Source organism: Odocoileus virginianus, chromosome 29, assembly GCF_023699985.2.
Source record: "Odocoileus virginianus isolate 20LAN1187 ecotype Illinois chromosome 29, Ovbor_1.2, whole genome shotgun sequence".
NCBI classification, from domain to species: domain Eukaryota; kingdom Metazoa; phylum Chordata; class Mammalia; order Artiodactyla; family Cervidae; genus Odocoileus; species Odocoileus virginianus.
In genome coordinates, this window is record NC_069702.1 from 14911856 (window position 1) to 14932669 (window position 20814).

The 20814-nt window shown below is 37.0% G+C and overlaps 1 protein-coding gene across 10 annotated transcripts in view; it reads right to left on the reverse strand.

Moving 5' to 3' along the window:
- The window catches only part of PTPN13 (protein tyrosine phosphatase non-receptor type 13), a 218767-nt gene that overhangs the window by 38633 nt on the left and 159320 nt on the right, over positions 1-20814 (reverse strand). For 5 of the 10 annotated variants that reach the window (XM_070458174.1, XM_070458173.1, XM_070458179.1 and 2 more), the window contains 8 exons: positions 7424-7513; positions 6783-6890; positions 6252-6383; positions 4736-5199; positions 3527-3673; positions 2205-2298; positions 1287-1372; positions 223-376 (listed from right to left, as the gene is read on the reverse strand). In XM_070458174.1, the coding sequence (XP_070314275.1) occupies positions 223-376; positions 1287-1372; positions 2205-2298; positions 3527-3673; positions 4736-5199; positions 6252-6383; positions 6783-6890; positions 7424-7513 (1275 nt within the window). The remainder of the gene's footprint in view (positions 1-222; positions 377-1286; positions 1373-2204; positions 2299-3526; positions 3674-4735; positions 5200-6251; positions 6384-6782; positions 6891-7423; positions 7514-20814) is intronic. The other 5 variants (XM_070458176.1, XM_070458175.1, XM_070458182.1 and 2 more) reach the window with 2 other exon arrangements.

Here is a 20814-nt window from a genome sequence, read left to right on the forward strand (position 1 = left end):
TTTGTGCCTGGTTTCATTAGCCAAAGCCTTTCAGACTTCAAGAGCTACAACTGTGTGTGTTTTTTCCCCCCTAAATTCAGTACAGTGCTGCCTTACATTATTATTTATACTTGACAAGAATAAAGAGATCCAGTATGAATTATGATCCAACATGTAAAGATCAAATTTTGAATAATCCAGGAATAAGTTTAAAGTGAGATGACAGCCTCCCCAAGGTCTGACCTTCAGTAACAAAGCTGTAGTCTTTGACATGAGTCATTTTCTTCATCATTTTTTCTGGGGCTTGACCTTGGGTATCCGGATCTGAGAGGGTACACTGGGGGACATGTTCTTTGGATGCTGGAGACTGTCCTTTTTCTAACAACAGATGAACCACCTGTATGAATAGAAGAGTGCCTTATTAACTGAGAAGAAAGTTACATAAGAAAATAAATAAGTTTTTAGGACTTTGTACAGTTGGTGGTATAAAATCATTTAAAGTCACTCTCTGGTCTACCAAAATACAAGTAGAGGCAGGAAAAAACAGACAAAAGCAAGGGACTGAAAATGTCAAAATCAAGTTTTTTATTATTTTCTGTATAAAGAAGATAAATGACTAGAAAGAAAAAATTCCATTATAAAAATAATATAAACACATTTTAGAAAATACAGATACTAGTATAAAATCAGATAGCCATTGGAAGCTGCTGTATGGGCACAGGGAGCTTAACCCAGAGCTCTGTGACAACCTAGAGGGTGGGATGGGGTGGGAGGTGGGAGGGAGGGACACACGTGTACTTGTGACCGATTCAGGATGTTGTACGGCAGAAGCCAACACAATATTGTGAAGCAATTATCCTCCAATTAAAGATGGAAAAAAATCATTATTATCCTAATAATATAAAGACCATTATAAGTAATTTGGTAAACTCCCTGACTTAAAAATGTATTAGAACAACGTGAATTTATCCTTTGGGCTGAAAGATACCTAGAAGTGAAAACCACTAGGTATCTGTGGATGTTTATGAAAAAAAAAATGTTAAGGCAATTTCTCCCCTTCCCCCTGGTAGATCTCTGGTGATATTAAGGCTAAACGTGATATAGAAAGCCTGCTTCCACAATAAAAATCTTTGTCATAATATTTGCTTCCCAATTTGTAAGGAAAAAAATACGAGTATGTTTACTTACATTAATTAGGCTTTGTTTCTTGACTAATAAATTTGGAGATCTCAGTGAAATTGGTATTATTCACACATTATTATGTTCTTCCAAGGTATCTAGAAAACGCTGGTATAATGATCTCTTACCTGTCCTGTATTTCTCAGTGTTTCCACAGCTTGCTTGTGGGTAGCCCCTTCTAGACTAACTCCATTCACAGCGAGGACACGATCACCTACAAATTAGGCAGTAAAGATGAAAGAAGCAAGTCATAAAATGAGGATTCTACATGTTCTTTAATACCTTAAGGTCTTGTTTTGTAGTAATTTGCTTGAGAGAGACTCAGACAAATTCTGGACAAAAGTCTGTCACAGAGTTTCTTTAACATGTACTTAATTCCTTTCGCTATTCTACAGCTAATTTTAGATATATTTTCAAACTGGATATTATATGCACTATAAAATCAATTTTAATTATGAAAAAAAAGACACACTGAGCTACAAATGTAGAGAGACGGGAGGAAACTACCCTCCTTAGCTCGTATTAGAAATGCAGATGGCATTGTTTTTAGAAGGGCACTACCCCTTTCCAATTCTCTGGAAATTCGCTTCTTAAAAAGTACAAAGCATGAACTAAAACAAAATATTTTCTGATACTAAATAGAGGACGGGCTTTCCTGGTAGCTCAGATGGTAAAGAATCTGCCTGCAGTGCCTGAGACCTGGGTTTGATCCCGGGGTTAGGAAGATCCCTTGGAGGAGGCCAAGGCAACCCACTCCAGTATTCTGGCCTGAAGAATCCCCATGGACAGAGGAGCCTGGTGGGTTACAGTCCATGGGATTGCCAAGAGACAGAAACGACTGAGCGACCAAGCCCAGCAGAGACGATAAGCTGGAAATAAGAGTTTTTGGAATCATATCAAGGAGCTTTTTCATGTTGCAGTCTTAAAATAATATGTTCTTATTTTATATTACGAATAATTTGAATGTCTTCATCAACTTTCCCATTTCTTCTTTATTTGTTGACATGATAATCCTTATGTAATTCCCATACCCACAAACACTCTACCTTTGTGAATTCTGCCATCAGACTCTGCTGCTCCCTTGGGAATAACGGCTTTCACATAAATGCCACCATGTCTGACACTGGTATTCACACCTCCCTAAGTGGAAAAAGACAAATAACATTTTGTCACATGAAAAATGTTGCACTCCGTCTTTCAGGTCTGAGACCTAGAAAGCATTTCATTCATCAGCCAAAGCAGCAGCACCACATTAGCACATGCAATTACTTCAACACCCAAGAATATTTCTAGTAAGTTTTCCAAATGTGAATGCAGCTACTTTTTAGAAACATTCTTTATACAGAAAATAATGACATGCCAGATCTTTGCCTGGATGAGCAGGTACTCTTCCTTTTAGAGGTCTATACCATGCATTAGGTACAAATGGCAAGCAAAATCCAGCTGTGCGATATTAGTGTGAGAATATAACTGTCAGAAATAAACAGCATATGAAGTAATATACTTCAGATCATATTTGCTAATCTGAAAGCAAATCTCATGAGTCAATGGAAAATTTTCTTCTCATTTTAAAAGGTTTTGGTATAGAGGTTGTGCTACAGAGTAGGTGAGATCTAATGAGTAGATGCTCCATCTCTTGTGTATATCCAGCTTTTATTTCCCTTCACAGTAGGAAGATAATAAAATTCTAAAGAAGTTATGGACAAGATAAAAAGGGTTACAGTATTGAGAACTGATAGAAAATCAGGTTTTCTTTTGGATCTCTATATGTTTAGAGTGCTATTTCTACCTTATTTCTAAATGGCTTTTCATAACAAAAAACATCCTTCAAATATAAATGATAATATTACAGTTTAAGGTACAGTATATTAACAGAATTCTAAAGCAGTTTCATCAAATAGTGTATGCTTATATTTTAACTTCTTTAAAAGTATTACACATATTTTTGGGAACTTCTAATATTAAGCTACTAATCATATTTACATGCCAAGATGTATTATGAAGTGAAGGGCATATAAATATATATTAGACTTTAATTATTTATGATGTAGGTTAAAATTATTCCATGCTGATGAAGAAGCTACCAAGTATATACAAGACATACTTCTCAATTTTATATTTTTCAAGTCTTGTATTCAGATTAAACAAATATGAAATCTCTGGGGGAAAACAGCATTTGTCTAATTTCTTTTAAACCACAGGAAAAAGTGACTAGAACACGTGTAAGTTTTTTAAAAAAGTCTTAAGATATAATTCAATTTAAAATTCTGCAAATATTTGACAAGTCTCCCTTTTAAAGCAAAATAATTCAAAATAAATTGGCATACGATAGGCTGCTGGAAATGGAGAAGAGAAAACATTTGAAAACCTTGTCAAACAGTACCGTGACACTTATCCCCAAGCTGTTATCATTTTTAGCCAGTTCAACCTCAAAGATATCTCCAGGTTTAGGAGGTGATGAAGGAAAAGTTTTAAAATTCATTTTGTTGGATGTATTCATGGAGGAGGAAGATTCCTTAACAAAGAAAAACAAACAAAAGCATTTCTTGTTAGAGTCAAACTGAATTATTAATGGAAGATCTTTCTGTTTGAAAAATTAAGTAAAAGCAAGATATTAAAGGACAGAGTAGACTCAAAAATGATGAAGGCTGGAAAAGATCTTAAGAGTCATCTAATCCAGTGCCTTCAGAGTTTAAAACTGAGGAAATTGAGACCTAGAGCTTAAAGGGCTGGCTTCAGGTAAAAAGACATGGCTGAGGGAAGCCCAGAATCCAGTTCAAACCTAGGCTTTTAAATAATCCTTATCCAGTGCTTTTTATACACTCAAACTTAGAAAGCATTTCTATTTCCTTTAAAAAAAAATCCATATATATCATATAATAGCTTTTAACTTGGGCCTTTAGATGAGTAGGCCTCAAGTTTATTTTGCTGATGTTTAAATCCAATACAAACACAGGCACAAGAGCTAAACCCAATCTATAGGAACATAACTCTCTCAGGAGGAATACTGGAGGCATTAATGAGGAATGTTTTTCAGTGAACAAAGGGCTTAAGGTTCTTTTCTGAAACCACTTGTGAAAACAGGTCTAAATTATATCATGTCTAATATTTCTAGGAAACGGTCAATTTTCTATGTTATTGTTCTTATTATCATACATTCAGAACTTCAGAGTAATTTAGGCTGTTAATAGTAAAGTCAACTGTCCATTATATGAATTACTTGGGAACAATTTTTTCAGATATTAAGTTCTCTTATTAATATAAATATTAAGTATGCAAGAGAGAAACAATTTATAGAAAACAATCATAATCTGGTTATTCATTCTTTTGTGTAATCATGAAGCAAGTTTCCAGAATAATAGCCATTTTGGAATTAGTATTCAAAGCTGCTAATTTCTCTGAAAGTTAGCATCAAATGCAGTAGCAGTTAGTAGCATCATACATAAACGATTTCTCCTTTCCAGAATAATGTACTCTGTTCATAGTATATTATTCTGCTCTATAATACATTTGCTGTTGTTTGTTTTGTTAAGTGGGGGAAAAAAAAATAAAAACCAAGATTCAAATTAAACGGTGCCTTTTTTGGTATGTGATGATCCTGACTGCTGGAATAAGTGGCTTCATCCATGTCTGAATCTCCACGGTCAGAGTAATCTGGTGCATCAGAAATGCCTGTGTTTTTAGCTTTGCTTCGGTTACTGTCAGGAGAAGTCCACTTTTTCTCGGTGGCTTTGGATATCACAGATGGGGAAGGGCTGCCACGCTGTGAGTCCTGCCAGCTGCGGTCACCTGCATGGCTGGCAAAGAACCCATTGACCTGGCTCTGTGACAAGCTGGCACTCTCAGTCCTGGAATCCTGAGAGCTCAGGCTTCCCTCCCGCAGGCCCCCAGACAGCCCAAAAGAGCTCTCTGAGATGTGCCTCGGGGTGCCCCGTGGCCAGCAGTGATCCTCAGAAGAATTTGCAGCGTTATCTTGCAGGTGGGAAGGCTTTTTCATGTAGCTTTTCATGCCATTGGCCACGTGCACAGGAGAAGAAGGCACTGAAAAGTCAAAATCCGTCCGTGAGAATGACAGGTTAGTGACACACGCCTGGGCTTACATACATGTATGATGTTCCCTGTAGCTGCTGGGAGGCTTTTACGCAGGATAACATGTGCACAACACCTGACCCAGGACTTGGAACCATGACAAGGTCCCAACAAACACTGAAGATGCTTTCTGCTTCCTTTGCCTCCTCTTTTGGTCGTTCTTTGGGCAACTTCTACGGGAATGTATACCCACTTCATCTCAACTCATTTCCATTCCCCAAGACCTGTTTCAAGTAAGTCTCCTCTGTGAAGACTTTCTTAATTCCCTATCCAAAGATAACTTGAATCTCCAAAAATCCTTGATCCTTGTTGAATGGTTATTGATATACTTGTTTTATACTGTCTTAACAAACTGCATGTTTTAGACTCCAAGTCATTATCAAAGAAGGTAATTCCATACTCCTTATATACATAATTCTTTTAAAAAGCCACTTAGGAAAGCTTTCCTAAGACAAAAATCACAGGTGACATGTGTAGAAGAATTATAGATAATACATTTACGTGGAATCTAGAAAAATGGTACAAAACTATACAGTCTTTAACATATATGTGTCTTTTACATACATATGTCTTTTACATATGTGCCTTTTACATACATATGTCTTTTACATTTCTGATATGTTGGCACCCTTTCCCTTTTATAAACAGGTTCAAGACACGATTTCATAGATAACTGTTATATAAATATATTAATTGGGCAATGATTAAGAATTTTATTTCTGATTTGGCCTAAGATGTGATAGAACACACCAAGTACTTGGAATTTACTCAAGTGATACTGATTTTGCACAACAAATCATTTTTATGCATGTAGACAGGAATGAGACAGAAAATCTTAGAAGTGATGAATGAAAGACTTGTACTGATGCATAAAGCAATCAGAACTACACATACTAAATTTCCAGAAAGGAAATAAAAGCTTAAATCTACTTTATATGTCAAGGTTCTGAATTTTTGTGGGAACTGGAACAGAATCCACAGCTCAGAGACATCCACAGTGTTACCTTTGGATAGCTTTTCCTTTGGCTGAGAGATAACGAGGGTCACATCTTCAGGTGCATTTTGCAGAATTTCAACTGCAGCATGGTGGCTGACCCCCTCCAGACTGACACTATTCACAGATATCAAACGGTCTCCTGTAAAAACAGACAACCCAGGTCTTCTACAGCAAAGAGAAATTCAGGCTAAATCTTAGAAATGTTACCTCCCCCTCATTATTTTTGTTTTACCCAATTTCTACTTTTGCCATCTGTGCAAATTCACTGTCAATAAATACTTCAAAGTGAAAGTGTTAGTCGCCCAGTTGTGTGTCTGACTCTTTGTGACCCCATGGACTGTAGCCTGCCAGGCTCCTCTGTCCATGGAGTTCTCCAGGCAAGAATACTGGAGTGGGTAGCCATTCCCTTCTCCAGGGGATCTTCCCGACCCAGGGATTGAATCTGGATCTCCCACATTGCAGGCAGCTTTACCATCTGAGCCACTAGGGAAGCCAGTAAATACTTACAAAATTCCCTAAATTACCTAAAAATAAATACCTGGCTTTAAGCATCCATCCAAGTCAGCTGGTCCTCCAGGAGTAACTGAACTAATAAATACACCTAGATCCAGTCTTCCCATCTTTTCTCCACCAATAATCTGAAATCCTGTGAATCATCACATTAAAATAAAATGTTCATGGGGAGGGGCAAGATACGGATTAGGAGACTAAAAGGTATAAACTACTATGTATAAAATAATTAAGCTATAAGAATATATTACATAGCACAGGAATATAGCCAATATTTTGTAATAACTATAAAAGGAATATAACCTTTAAAAATTGTGAATCACTATGTTGTACACCTGAAACTTACACAGCATTATAAATCAACTGTCTCAATAAAAAAGTAAAAATGAAAATGTCTCATGATATTGGTGCTTTCAAGGACTAATGATGAGTCTGCTTGACACACAGAAGTGTACAGACTCATACTGAATATGACTTAATAGGTAACACATGTGAGACGGGACTTAAATTTGGTGGAAACATTGCTTGTAAGCATTTCATCTTTGGCATTTCCTGACTGGGCAAGTGGGAGAAGGGGACTCAGGTGGGCAGGTTCCTCAGTGCCAAGGTTATGTAATCGACCTTTTCATTCTGAATTCTCACAGAACTTGAAGAATCTCAGTGACTTACCTAAGCCATACTGTGCATCTTTTTTCAGGTTAACCAGGGTGATCTCCCTTTCTGGTGAAGATGCTATGCTCCATCTTTTGTGTAGCACATCTATGGGGAAATTTTAAGATACAATTAACATAACATGATTAGGCATTGAGACTGTCTGCTTGTTCCAATTTAAATAATAAAGCTCACTATTAGATTGCTCAGTCACTTTAAAATCATATTTTAAATAAGATGCTATTATCTATCTGCTGATAATGAGTTATAGTTTACCAAATGATTATGTTATTCATTTATTCCTTATAAATGGTTCCCTGTGAAATCAGTATATTTCAGTTACAAACGTATAAATAGATCTCAAGAAATTTAATGATTTGAGCAGGTTTACTCGGTTAGTACTAACAAACTTAGGTTGTTACACTCTATGTCTTTCTGTCACATAATAGCTGACCTCCTGAAATTGACAATGCTCAATATGTTATAAAAATCTTCTACTATTAAGTGGCTGGCATTTCTACTTGTATGAGTAAAAAACATTCATGGTAAACTCTAAGGTTTACGAAGAGACAGGATTAATTCTTTTAAATTCTAATGACTTGGCTGGCACATTCATATTCTCAAAGGGCTTCAATTTATTTCTTATTTTATTTATGGAACAATCTCATGAGGTAGGCAAAGAGATTTTTAGTCACTTTTTAGCAGATAAGGAATAATAGTTCATGACTTGCTCAAGATTATAGCGGGCATCACTGCCCAGCAAAACACCTTAGGGATTTGATAAATGCTAAATACACTGAGTGAATGTTGGCATCAAAACTAAAATTTATTGTTTCTTATTTCCACCTTTTTTTTAAGCAAGTGGATCACTGAAAAGTATCTCCTAAATTAAACCAATAAACATGCCACATAACTGTCATATTATTAAAATTACTTCATTTAGTTAGCAATCAGAGCATGTGAAAACACAGAAATACACACACACACTTCTTGTTATGAATTAAAATGTGTTCCTCCACCCTTTCCACAAATAAATGTGCTGAAGCAATAACTCCTAGTACTGCAGAATTCATAACCATATTTAGAGACAGGTTTTTAAAAAGATAATTAAGTTAAAATGAGGTGTTTAGGGTGGCCTAATGCAATATGACTTCTTCCTTCTAAAGAGGGGGCCTTCCCTGGCGGCTCAGACGGTAAAGCACCCGCCTGCAATGAGGGAGACCTGGGTTTGATCGCTGGGTTGGAAAGATGCCCTGGAGAAGGAAATGGCAACCCATTTCTAGTACTCTTGCCTGGAAAACTCCATGGATGGAGGAGCCTGGTGGGCTACAGTCCACAGGGTCGCAAAGAGTTAGACACGACTGAGCGACTTCACTTTATAAAAGAGGGAATATGGATATAGACATGTGTGCACAGAGAGAAAAGCATGTGAAGACAGAATACCTCCACCTACAAAGTCAAGCAGTGGTCTCAAGAAATCAATGCTGCTGACACTTTGATCTCAGACTTCTAACCTCCAGAAGTATGAGAAAAAATCCATGTTGTTTAAGCCTCCCAATCTGTGGGAATGTGTTATGGCAGCTCGAGTAAATCAGTACATTTCTTAACATCAACTGCAATTTAATAGTTGACACTTGTCTGTGTGTGAGGAGGTGGTAGTGGCAGCAAATGAGTTCAACACACTCAGAAAGACATCTGTTTAAATCTGCAAATTTATCTCTAAATAGTTTTTAGGCATATTGAAACTTTTTGAAAATTAGAGGTTATCTGCCAACATATGACTACCCATGGATTTCAAATTGCATTATTATGTTATTAATAATAACATGTTACACAACATGTACTAATGCTTAAACGATGCACATGTGGTAGTTCATATTCTAGAAATAGACTCCTTTAATTTCAGAAAACAACCACCACCATCAGAAGTTCTCTGAAGTGAATTAATCTTGTCCCTTAAACACCAAGGACTAGTGCAAGCTTGATAGCTTCCTCTAGTATACATGTCTCTATTGTGTTGTTTCTTTTTGACCAAAACTTAGTTATAAATTCAGCTATAATCGACAGAAGTAGTAGTAGTTCAATATTTCTAACTAATGAGATATCAAAAAAAGGAAAAAGATCCCTGGACAACGGTGTGAAGAGCCTTATATATTGGGTTTATACAAATAAAGTTCATGAACTAGTTATTGTCTTAATTAATATTATCTAAGTGGCTGATATGCAGCTACTGCGGCTAAGTCGCTTTAGTTGTGTCTGACTGTACTTTCATACTAAAATAGATGATTAATTTTCAGCTAGAGTTGAATAAAAAATACAACAGAATGAAACTGATAAAATGAAACAAATAAGGGATGAAGTCATGTTAGGTATTAAATGTAAACTTTTATCATCACCATTGTGAAGACAGAGTCCATTTCCTTTATGCAGAGTGTTTCTGCCTTTGATTATAAAAGTGATCAATATTCTGAATGTTTTTAAGGAGTATCTGCTACAAGTCAAAGATACTGATTCAAAGAATAAAAATGTCATTTCTTTATTTTCATTTCTAACAGTATGTACTTACAAGATTGGTTATTTATGCTACTTATTTGGCTAAAAATATGTGTGTGCATGTATATAAAACATTTCCTAGGTAAACAATATTGGGATATAACTACACACATACATACACTAATTATGAAATTTTTTTGGTATTTTTTTCTCTAACTAGAAGCAACAGATTAGGCTCTCTATATTCAAGGATTCATCAATGAGATTTGAATATTCATTCACTCAGTTATACTTTCAAATTTCAAATATTGTGTTGGCCAAAAAGTTCGTTTGGGGTTTTCCAAAACATCTTAACAGAAAAACCCGAGTGAACTTTTTGGCTAGCCCAACATCTGCTGAATAATATTCCTGTAAAAGTCCCTCATTAGGCAACTGGAGAAAATAAAAAAAGATAATATAAAAAAGTGATTATATATATGAAAACTGCTAGCGTAATAAACTTGGCTCAGATCAGAGCTCAGTGTGATCAGGCTAGAAGAACAAAGATTTAGTCTGATTGATTAACAGAATGTTAACCACTCAAAGAAATATTTGTATCACAAAAGTATGAGTCGGACCAGTAAGAGCAGAGAGATTTCTTCCCGCCAGAAATAAAAGACTTCAGGGACAAGTGTGTGCATGTGCACAGTCGTGCCGACTCTTCATGATCCCATGGGCTGTAGCCCGCCAGGCTCCTCCGTCCACGGAATTTTCTAGGAAAAATACTGGAGCAGGCTGCCATTTCCTTCTCCAGGGGATCTTCCCAACCTGGGGATCAAACCCATGTCTCTCGCATCTTCTGCGGTAGAAGGCAGTTTCTTTACTACTGTGCCATCTGGGAAGCTCCTCAAGGACATGAGGTACAATTTAACAAGTGGATTATGTGGATGGTACACATGTACACCATGGAGAAAGAAAAGAAAGTGAAGCTGCAGTCGTGTCCAACTCTTTGCAACCCCATGGACTGTAACCTACCAGGCTTCTCCGTCCATGGGGTTCTCCTGGCAAGAATACTGGAGTGGGTTGCCATTTCCTTCTCCAGGAGATCTTCCTGACCTGAGGATTGAACCTGGGTCTCCCGCATGGTAGGCAGATGCTTTACCTTCTGAGCCACCCTGGACAATCAGGTAAGGCATTAACAAAAGCTGAGATGGATAAAAGGTGGAAAAGCTTCTGGGAAGATGGCACAGATCAGCTTGGCTAAAATACAAGATGAGTCAGGTGGAGTTGAGTATTATTTTGGAAAGTGAAGCTTTGCTAACCTACTCTTTATAAAAGGGAACCACCCCCATCATCCTGACTTATTAACATGGGGACAGAGGAAGGATGTTGGTGTAGAGCTACATGTTAGTAGCAGTACTATGCACATACTGAATTTATATTTATCTTGTATTCTATTCACATAGATGTTCAAAATAATTTTCTGTTGGCTTAGAAATAAAAAGACAAGTATCTGGAGGTATATAGTACATAAGAACCCAACTAAATTTAAAGATACAGAATTCAACGAGGATTAAATAGAATTTATGAATCACTGAAAGTGAAGAGCCAGACATTTCAAGACATTTCAAGTACCAAGACATTTCTGAGTTATTTTAATTACTGTATGGAAATAAGCATTAATATTCAAGGTAAATATTTTTTATATCTTTAAAATAATTTTCTTTTTCTGTGGCCACAGCAAATTCTGCAAATATTTTAAGGTGTGAAAAAGAGGCTCAAATAGAAATTTCCACTTCTTTAAGTAATACATGCTGGTGTTATTCCCAATAATGTTTACCTGTGAAATATCTTAAGAACTGATACATGTATAATTTATAAATTAAAGGTACACTCTCTGCATTAGAGACTGTTTCAGTGTTGCCTTTCTCATCTCTCAAAAGGTTCATGAGGATCTATTAGTTCCCAAGTAGAATAATTGTAGATACTAATGATAGATACATATATGAGTAAGCTATCTGAATTTCCTAGTAAAAACACTTTTCAGATAAGGCCAAGGCCATCTAATTGATTTAAGTGAATCAATAATTCTTTTTCTAAGGAAAATTATTTTTTTCTGGTTACAGATACAGACCCTTGTCAATTATCAAGGAGCTCCACAAAACTGGTTCTAAGAGGAAACGGACAACAGGCAGAGGAGGCTCCTGATGAACTCATCACTCACTCTAGGGAAAAAAGACCCATTTCAAACCCAGAGGTGACGGACCAGCAGCACTACGTTGGTATAAAGACAGAGAGGGGTATTATTCATTGTTATATCACCGTATACACTAACTGCTCTGGTGGCAGAAGCAGAAAATCATGATGGAAACTTTGGTGTTTTGTTTCTGTGACAGCACAAATTAGCTATGTGAAATGGAGCCACATAACATTTCAGGGACATATTTAACCCATTCACAGACTGAAAGGCTTGGTTTAGATGAAACTTTTTATTTTTTTTTTCAGATAAACTTTTAAGTTCCTTTCAGTTCTCAATTTATCTGACTCTATATTTTGTTTCTGGTTAATTCTCCTATCTGCTGAATTCTCTGTGAGCACTTTGGACTTTTATTTTTCATAATCTTCAACTATGTACGTATCCTAATTAAACTTTAGGTGGGGAAAAAAAAACCTAGCATTTAAATTATACTGGTCCTTGATATCTGACTAAAAAGTAACCTTTTAATCTCAAAAAAACAATGCAATCTACCAGATTAAAAAAAAAAATTCCCCTAACCTACTAGCTAAAGGGAACAGAAAAATAACAAAGCCCGCAAATAGCAAAGCCCAAAGGAAGGAACAAAGCCTAAGGAAGAAAATAATAATGATCAGAGAGGAAGTTAAAAGAGGAGAAACAACGAACACTGTGCATGCTCAGCTGGGTCTGACTCTGGTAGTATCTGAATCTACGGTCCTATGGACTGCAGCCTGCCAGGCTCCTCTGTCCATGGGATTCTCCAGGCAAGAATGCTGGAGTGGGAGACTGGACGACCCTTCAGGGCATCGTCCTGATCCAGGGACTGAACCTGCATTCCTTAATGTGCCTCCTGCTTTGGGAGGTGGATTCTTTACCACATGCCATCTGGGAAGCCCACCAGAGAGATACAAAAAATCAGAAGGCAAGATTACAGCTACATGCCAACAAGCTAGACAACCTAGAATAAATGGAGCAATTTCTAGAAACATACAGCCTGCCAAAATTGAGTCAAGAAGAAATGGATACTTTGAGGAGACCTACCACTAGCAGGAAAATTGAATTTGTCATTAAAAAATTCCCAGCAAAAAAAGTCAAGTGAACTGGAGAGTTCACAGGAAAATTCTATCAAACATATAAAGAAGAAACTACATCTATGCTTTTCAAAGGATTCCCTCAAAATGAAGATAACAAAATATTCGCAAATTCATTCTAGGAGGCTACTACGCATTATTATGGTATGAACCAGACAAAGACACTATAAAATAGAGAAAATTACAAGCCAATATCTTTTATAAATATAGATGCAAGAATCCTCAACAAAACATTAGCAAGTCAAATGCAAAACTATAAAAGGATCATACACCATGATTTATTCCAGGGACACAGGGATTGTTCAACTTTCACAAAACAGTCTGTGATATACCACATAAACAAAAAGAAGGATAAAAAGCACATGATCACCTCAATAGACACAGAAAAGCATTTGACAAAATTCAACATCTATTCATGATAAAAACTCTCCAGAAAGTGGGTATAGAAAGAACATATCTCAACATAATAAAGTGTGTGACCAACATGCTGGTCACAGCTAACACCATATTCAACAGTGAAAAGCTGAAACCCTTTCCTCTAAATTCAGGAACAAGACAAGGAAGCCCAAATCTTTCTACTTCTATTCAACATAGTACTGAAGTCAGTAAAGTTGCAGGATATGAGATTAACATCTATAAATCTGTTGTGGACTTCCCTGGTGGCAAAGTGGATAAGAATCTGCCTGCCAAAGCAAGAGACACGGGTTTGCTCTCTGGTCTGAGAAGATTCCACATGCTGTGGAGCAACTAAGCCTGTGTGCCACAAATGTTGTGCCCACGCTCTAGACCCTGTGAGCCGGAAATAGAAGGCCTGTGTGTCACAACTACTGAAGCTCGGGTGCCCCAGAACCTGTGTTCTGCAACAAGAAAAGCCACCACAATAAGACTGGGAACTGAATCCAAGAGTATCCCTTGATTGCTGCAACCAGAGAAAGCCTGCACACAGCAATGAAGACCTAGTGCAGCAGCAAAAAAAACAAGAAAAAATTTTGCTTTTCTATATACTACTAAGGAACTATCAGAAAGAGAAAGTTAAAAAGAAAGCATGCAAACAACAACAAAATTCTCCTTAAAATCACATCAAAAAGAATAAAATACCTAGGAACAAGCTTAACCAAGGATGTAAAAGATCTTCACTCTGAAAACTACAGTGGCCATACTGCTCAAAGCACTTTACAGATTTAATGTAAAAATATGCATGACATTTTTCACAGAACTAGAAGAAATAATCTTAAAATTTATATGGAATTGCAAGACCCTGAATTGCCAAAGCAATTTTGGAAAAAAAGGATAAAGCTATCATCATCTCAGACTTCAGATTATATTACAAAGCTACAGTAATAAAAACACCATGGTACTGGCACAAAAGCAGACACATATATCAATGGGACAGAGAACCTAGAAATAAATTTATGCACCTATGGTTACTTAGGGCAAAGGCTAACAGAGTTTTGCCAAGAGAACACACTGGGCATAGCAAACACACTTTTTCAACAACACAAGAGATGACTCTACACATGGATCACCAGATGGTCAATACCAAAACCTGATTGATTATATTCTTTGCAGCCAAAGACGGAGAAGCTCTATACAGTCAGCAAAAACAAGACCAGGAGCTGACTGTGGCTCAGATCATGAACTTCTTACAGAAAAATTCAGACTGAAAACGAAGAAAGTAGAGAAAACCATTAGATCATTCAGGTAGGACCTAAATAAAATCCCTTATAATTATACAGTGGAAATGACAAATAGAGTCAAGGGATTAGATCTGACAGACTACCTGAAGAACTATGGATGGAGATTTATAACATACAGGAGGTGGTAATCAAAACCATCCCCAAGAAAAAGAAATGCAAAAAGGCAAAAGGGTTGTCTGAGGAGGCCTTACAAATAGCTGAGAAAAGAAGAGAAGATAAAGGCAAAGGAGAAAGGGAAAGATACACCCATCTGCAGTTCCAAAGAACAGCAAGGAGAGATAAGAAAGCCTTCCTAAGTGATCAATGCAAAGAAATAGAGGAAAACAGTAGAATGGGAAAGACTAGAGATCTCTTCAAGAAAATCAGAGATACTAAGGGAACATTTCATGCAAAGATGGGAACAATAAAGGACAGAGTGGTATGGCCCTAACAGAAGCAGAAGATATAAAGAAGAGGTGGCAAAAATACACAGAAGAACCATACAAAAAAGATCTTAATGACTCAGATAGCCACAATGGTGTGATCACTCACCTAGAGCTAGACATCCTGGAATGTGAAGTTAAGTGAGCCTTAGGAAGCATCACTAAAAACAAAGCTAGTGGAGGTGATGGAATTCCAGTTGAGCTATTTCGAATCCTAAAAGATGACGCTGTTGAAGTGCAGCACTCAATATGCCAGCAAATTTGCAAACTCAGCAGTGGCCACAGAACTGGAAAAGGTCAGTTTTCATTCCAATCCCAATGAAAGGCAATGCCAAAGAATGTTCAAACTACCACACAATTGCACTAATTTCACACACTAGCAAGTGAAAGTCGCTTAGCAGTGTCCAACTCTTTGCAACCCCATGGGCTATACAGTCCATGGAATTCTCCAGGCCAGAATACTGGAGAGGGTCACATTTCCCTTCTCCAGGGGATCATCCCAACCCAGGGATCGAACTTAGGTCTCCCACATTACAGGCGGATTCTTTACCAACTGAGTCACAAGGGAAGCCCAAGAATACTGGAGTGGGTAGCCTGTCCCTCCTTCAGCGGATCTTCCCGACCCAGGAAATGAACCGGGGCCTCCTGCATTGCAGGTGGTTTCTTTACCAACTGAGCTAGCAGGGAAGCCCTTGCTAAACACTAGCAAAGTAATGCTCAAAACTCTCCAAGCTAGACTTCAACAGTTTGTGAACTGAGAACTTCCAGATGTACAAGCTGGATTTAGAAAAGGCAGAGGAATAAGAGATCAAATTGCTGACACCTGTTGGATCACAGAAAAAGTTACAGAATTCCAGAAAAACATCTGCTTCTGTTGCATTGACTATGCTAAAGCCTTTGACTGTGTGGATCACAACAAACTGTGGAAAAATCTGAAAGAGATGGGAATACCAGAACACCTGACCTGCCTCTTGAGAAACCTGTATGCAGGTCAAGAAGCAACAGTTAGAACTGGACATGGAACATCAGACTGGTTCCAAATAGGAAAAGGAGTGCATCAAGGCTGTATATTGTCACCCTGCTTATTTAACTTATATGCAGAGTACATCATGAGAAACGCTTGGCTGGAGGAAGCACAAACTGGAATCAAGATTGCCAGGAGAAATAACAGTAAGCTCAGAGATGCAGATGACATCACCCTTATGGCAGAAAGGGAAGAGTAACTAAAGAACCTCTTGATGAAGGTGAAAGAGGAGAGTAAAAAGCTGGCTGAAAACTCAACATTCAGAAAACGAAGATCATGGCTTCTGGTTCCATCACTTCATGCCAAATAGATGGGGAAACAAGAGAAACAGTGAGAGACTTTATTTTCTTGTGCTTCAAAATCACTGCAGATGGTGACTGCAGCCATGAAACTAAAAGATGCTTGCTCCTTTGAAGAAAAGCTATGACAAACCTAGACAGCATATTAAATATCAGAGACATTACTTTGGCGACAAAGATCTGTCTAGTCAAAGCTACGGTTTTTCCATTAGTCATGTATGGGTATGAAAGTTGGACCATAAAGAAGGCTGAGTGCTGAAGTATTGATGCTTTTGAACTGTGGTGTTGGAGAAGACTAGTGATAGTCCCTTGGACTACAAGGAGATCCAACCAGCCCATCCTAAAGGAAATCAATCCTGAATATTCATTGGAAGGACTGATACTGAAGCTGCAGGTGCAATACTTTGGCCACCTGATGAGAAGAGCCAACTCATTAGAAATGACCCTGATGCTGGGAAAGATTGAAGGCAGGGGGGAAGGGGACGACAGAGGATGAGATGGTTGGATGGCATCATTGACTCAATGAAGATGAGTTTGAGCAAGTTCTAGGAGTTGGCGAAGGACAGGGTGCCCTGGCATGCTGCAGTCCATGGGGTCGCAAAGAGGGGGACACAACTGAGCGGCCGAACAAGAGCATGTCAATTATTGTAGAGCAAAGGAAGTAAAATATACAATTGAGAAAAGTCAGTCTCTTCAATAACTGATGCTTAAAAAAACTGGAATAGTACATGTCAGATAATGAGATTAGAACATTTCCTCATACTATGTACAAAAATAAATCCCAAATGGATACAAAACCCAAAACCATAAAAGTCCTGGATGAGAACACAGGCAGAACCACACTTTGACATAAACTGTAGTAATATTTTTTTGGGATATGTCTTCTCAGGCAAATGACATAAAAGCAAAAATGAACAAATAAGACCTAATTAAATTTTAAAACTTCTGCAAAGGAAACCACTGACAAAATGAAAAGATAATCTACTGAATGAGAGAAAGTATTCTGTAAATATGACCATCAAGGGATAATATCCAAAATATATAACTCATACAACTCAATATAAAAAACACAACCAAAAAAAAAAAAAAAATGACCCAAAGGCCTGAAAAGACATTTTTCCAAAGAAGACATACAAATGGTCAACAGGCACATAAAAAGATACTTGAAATCAGTAATCATCAGAAATCCAGACTAAAACCACAATGAGCTATCACCTCACACCTGTCAGAATGGCTACATGCAATAAAAGTCTACAAAAATCAAATGCTGTTGGGGGTGTGGAGAAAAGAGAATTCTTGTACACTGTTGGTGGGAATGTAAAATGGTGCAGCCACTATGGAAAACAGTATGGATGTTTCTCAAAAACCTAAAAACAGAACTACCACATGACCCAGCAATTCCACTCCTGGGTATATATCCAGGAAAAACAAAATCACTAATTCAAAAATACACATGTACCCCAAAGTTCATAGCAGCACAATTTACAAATATCTTAAGATTCAGAAGCAACCCAAGTGTCCATCAATAGAATGAATGGATAAAGAAGATGTGATACACACACACACACACACACACACACATACACACACACACAGAGGAATACACAATGGAATATCACTCAGTTATAAAAAGGAATGAAATTCTTTTATTTGCAGCAATGTGGATGAACCTGGAGAATAAGAATACTGGGTTTAGGGAAATAAGTCTGATGGAAAATACATATACTATATGTTATCAGTTATATGTGGAATCTAAAATATAAAACAAATGGATATACATAGCAAAACAGATTCACAGGTATAGGAAACAAACCAGTGGTCACCAGTGGGAAGATGGAATCAGGGAGGGTTGTTGGGGTATGGGATTAAGAAACACAAACTATCATGTATAAAGTAGATAAGCAACAATATATACTGTGCAGTACAGGGAATTATTGCCTTGTAATAACAATAGACATTGCTTCATAATAACTTTTAATGAAATATAAAATACTCTTTACTATGTTGTACTCTAGAAACTAATATATTATAAATCAACTGTAGTTTTTAAAAAAGAAAAAAAGGGCTATTGTATGGTGTATCTTTTTGACAGGTTAAGCAACCTTCTTTTGGGGAGGGGGTAGAAATTACAGTTAATCAAACGACTAGAATCCTTTCCATATTTGTTTCATGAGATTGGAGGACTCTTGCCTATTTTCTTTTGTCCTCTAAGTTTCACACTCTTTATGGGTCTCTGAAAGTTGTGAAAGGTTAAGATTAAATTTTATTCATTGGTCCTTATATTAAGTAATAAATAATTCAGTATTAGTTAATGCTCATTTCTAATTTTCTCCTAATAGTCTTGACGAGCAAAGAAAAACACTGAAATTAGAATCAAAAAGTCCTATATTTGACCAATGGGCAAGTAACTTCTTAATCTTCAGTTACCTTATTTGGAAAAACACGTTTGCCATGCTCTATTTTTTTATTTTTTTTTCATTTATTTTTATTAGTTGGAGGCTAATTACTTTACAATATGGTAGTGGTTTTTCTCATACATTGACATGAATTAGCCATGGATTTACATGTGTTCCCCATCCTGATCCCCCCTCCCACCTCTCTCTCCACCAGATCCCTCTGGGTCTTCCCAGTGTACCAGCCCCGAGCTCTTGTCTCATGCATCCAACCTGGGCTGGTGATCTGTTTCACCCTAGATAATATACATGTTTGGATGCTGTTCTCTTGAAACATCCCACCCTTGCCTTCTCCCACAGAGTCCAAAAGTCTGTTCTATACATCTGTGTCTCTTTTTCTGTTTTGCATATAGGGTTATCGTTACCATCTTTCTAAATTCCATATATATGTGTTAGTATACTGTAATGGTCTTTATCTTTATGTAAAAACTCAATTCTTGACATTAATTAATTCAGGGCTACTTGGAGAGATTCAAGGAGAATCTTAAAGAAAATACAAACTTGTCTGTAAGCCAACATGGGAACGCCTCCATGGAAGGTGGATTGGCCCTGCTATAGAGGGCAGGTGGGAAAATAAAGGTGCCCAGAGCTTTAAACATAGACCCTACTGTCCACAGGTTGTTCATTTGGTATTCAGAATGTAAGTTCACATTCTTTTCTGTTAGAATCTAAGTAAAGAACACATTTCAGGTTCTCATCCTTGAATAGATTATTATCCAGCTTCTTTCAAAAGTTTAGCTGGGAAAAATAATACCTACAAATAATTAGGCATTATTTTTCTAGGAGACAGTCTAAAGGGTGGCTTAGAGTGTGGGCTCTGGAAACAGAAACCCTGCATTCTCATCACAGCACCAGCTTTTGCCAGCTCCGTGACATACTGTGCACCTCAACCTCTTTGTTCTTTGGCGTCTCATATGTGAAAAGAAAATAACATTAGACCCACCTCACAGGACTGTTGTGGGGACTGAGAGCTAAACATAACACACTTAGAAAAGTGTTTGGCACATAGTAAGCACTAGGGAACTGTCAGACAATAAGTACAACCATTACGGACATGTTAATAATTGAGCTCTTTTAGGTATAGAGGTATTCTAACTTCAGTCCATGAAAAACAAACCAGAAAAGCTATATAATAGCTTGGTTACCAAAAAGCTATACAACAAGGTCTTAGTAACTTAGGCCCAAGTATAAGTTGACTAACTTTTTCTTTAATCGTATGCCCTCAGATTTTTTGAGGATTGATACATTAAAAACTATGAAATAAAAAAAACTTTATTTGTTCTGAGTATTTAAGATATTATAAAAGTAAAAAGATCTACTTTGGGACACAATTTTGCTTCCAAGAAAAATGTTCTCTTGCATGTGTATTTGTATTTCTATTAGAGAATGAGAATTATACAAAATAATTTACTGGGGTCTGACAATTTTGGCCTACAAAAACACGTTTCATAATGGTTCAACCAATATTCATGCTTTTATTTTTGCCTTGGCTCTCAGGAAAATGAGAACAAAACTTAAAAGTTTCATCAAGTTTAACTATATTAACACTTTTTTTTTATATTAACACTTTTGATTAGCATATTTGCTTCCTTCTCATCAGGCTTCTGATTATTTCAACTTTAAGAATTTAAGGGTAAAACGTAAACATTTTTGGAGAAAATATAGTGTATACATAGTGATAATATTCTTTAGACCCATGAAAGATGTTAGAAAAA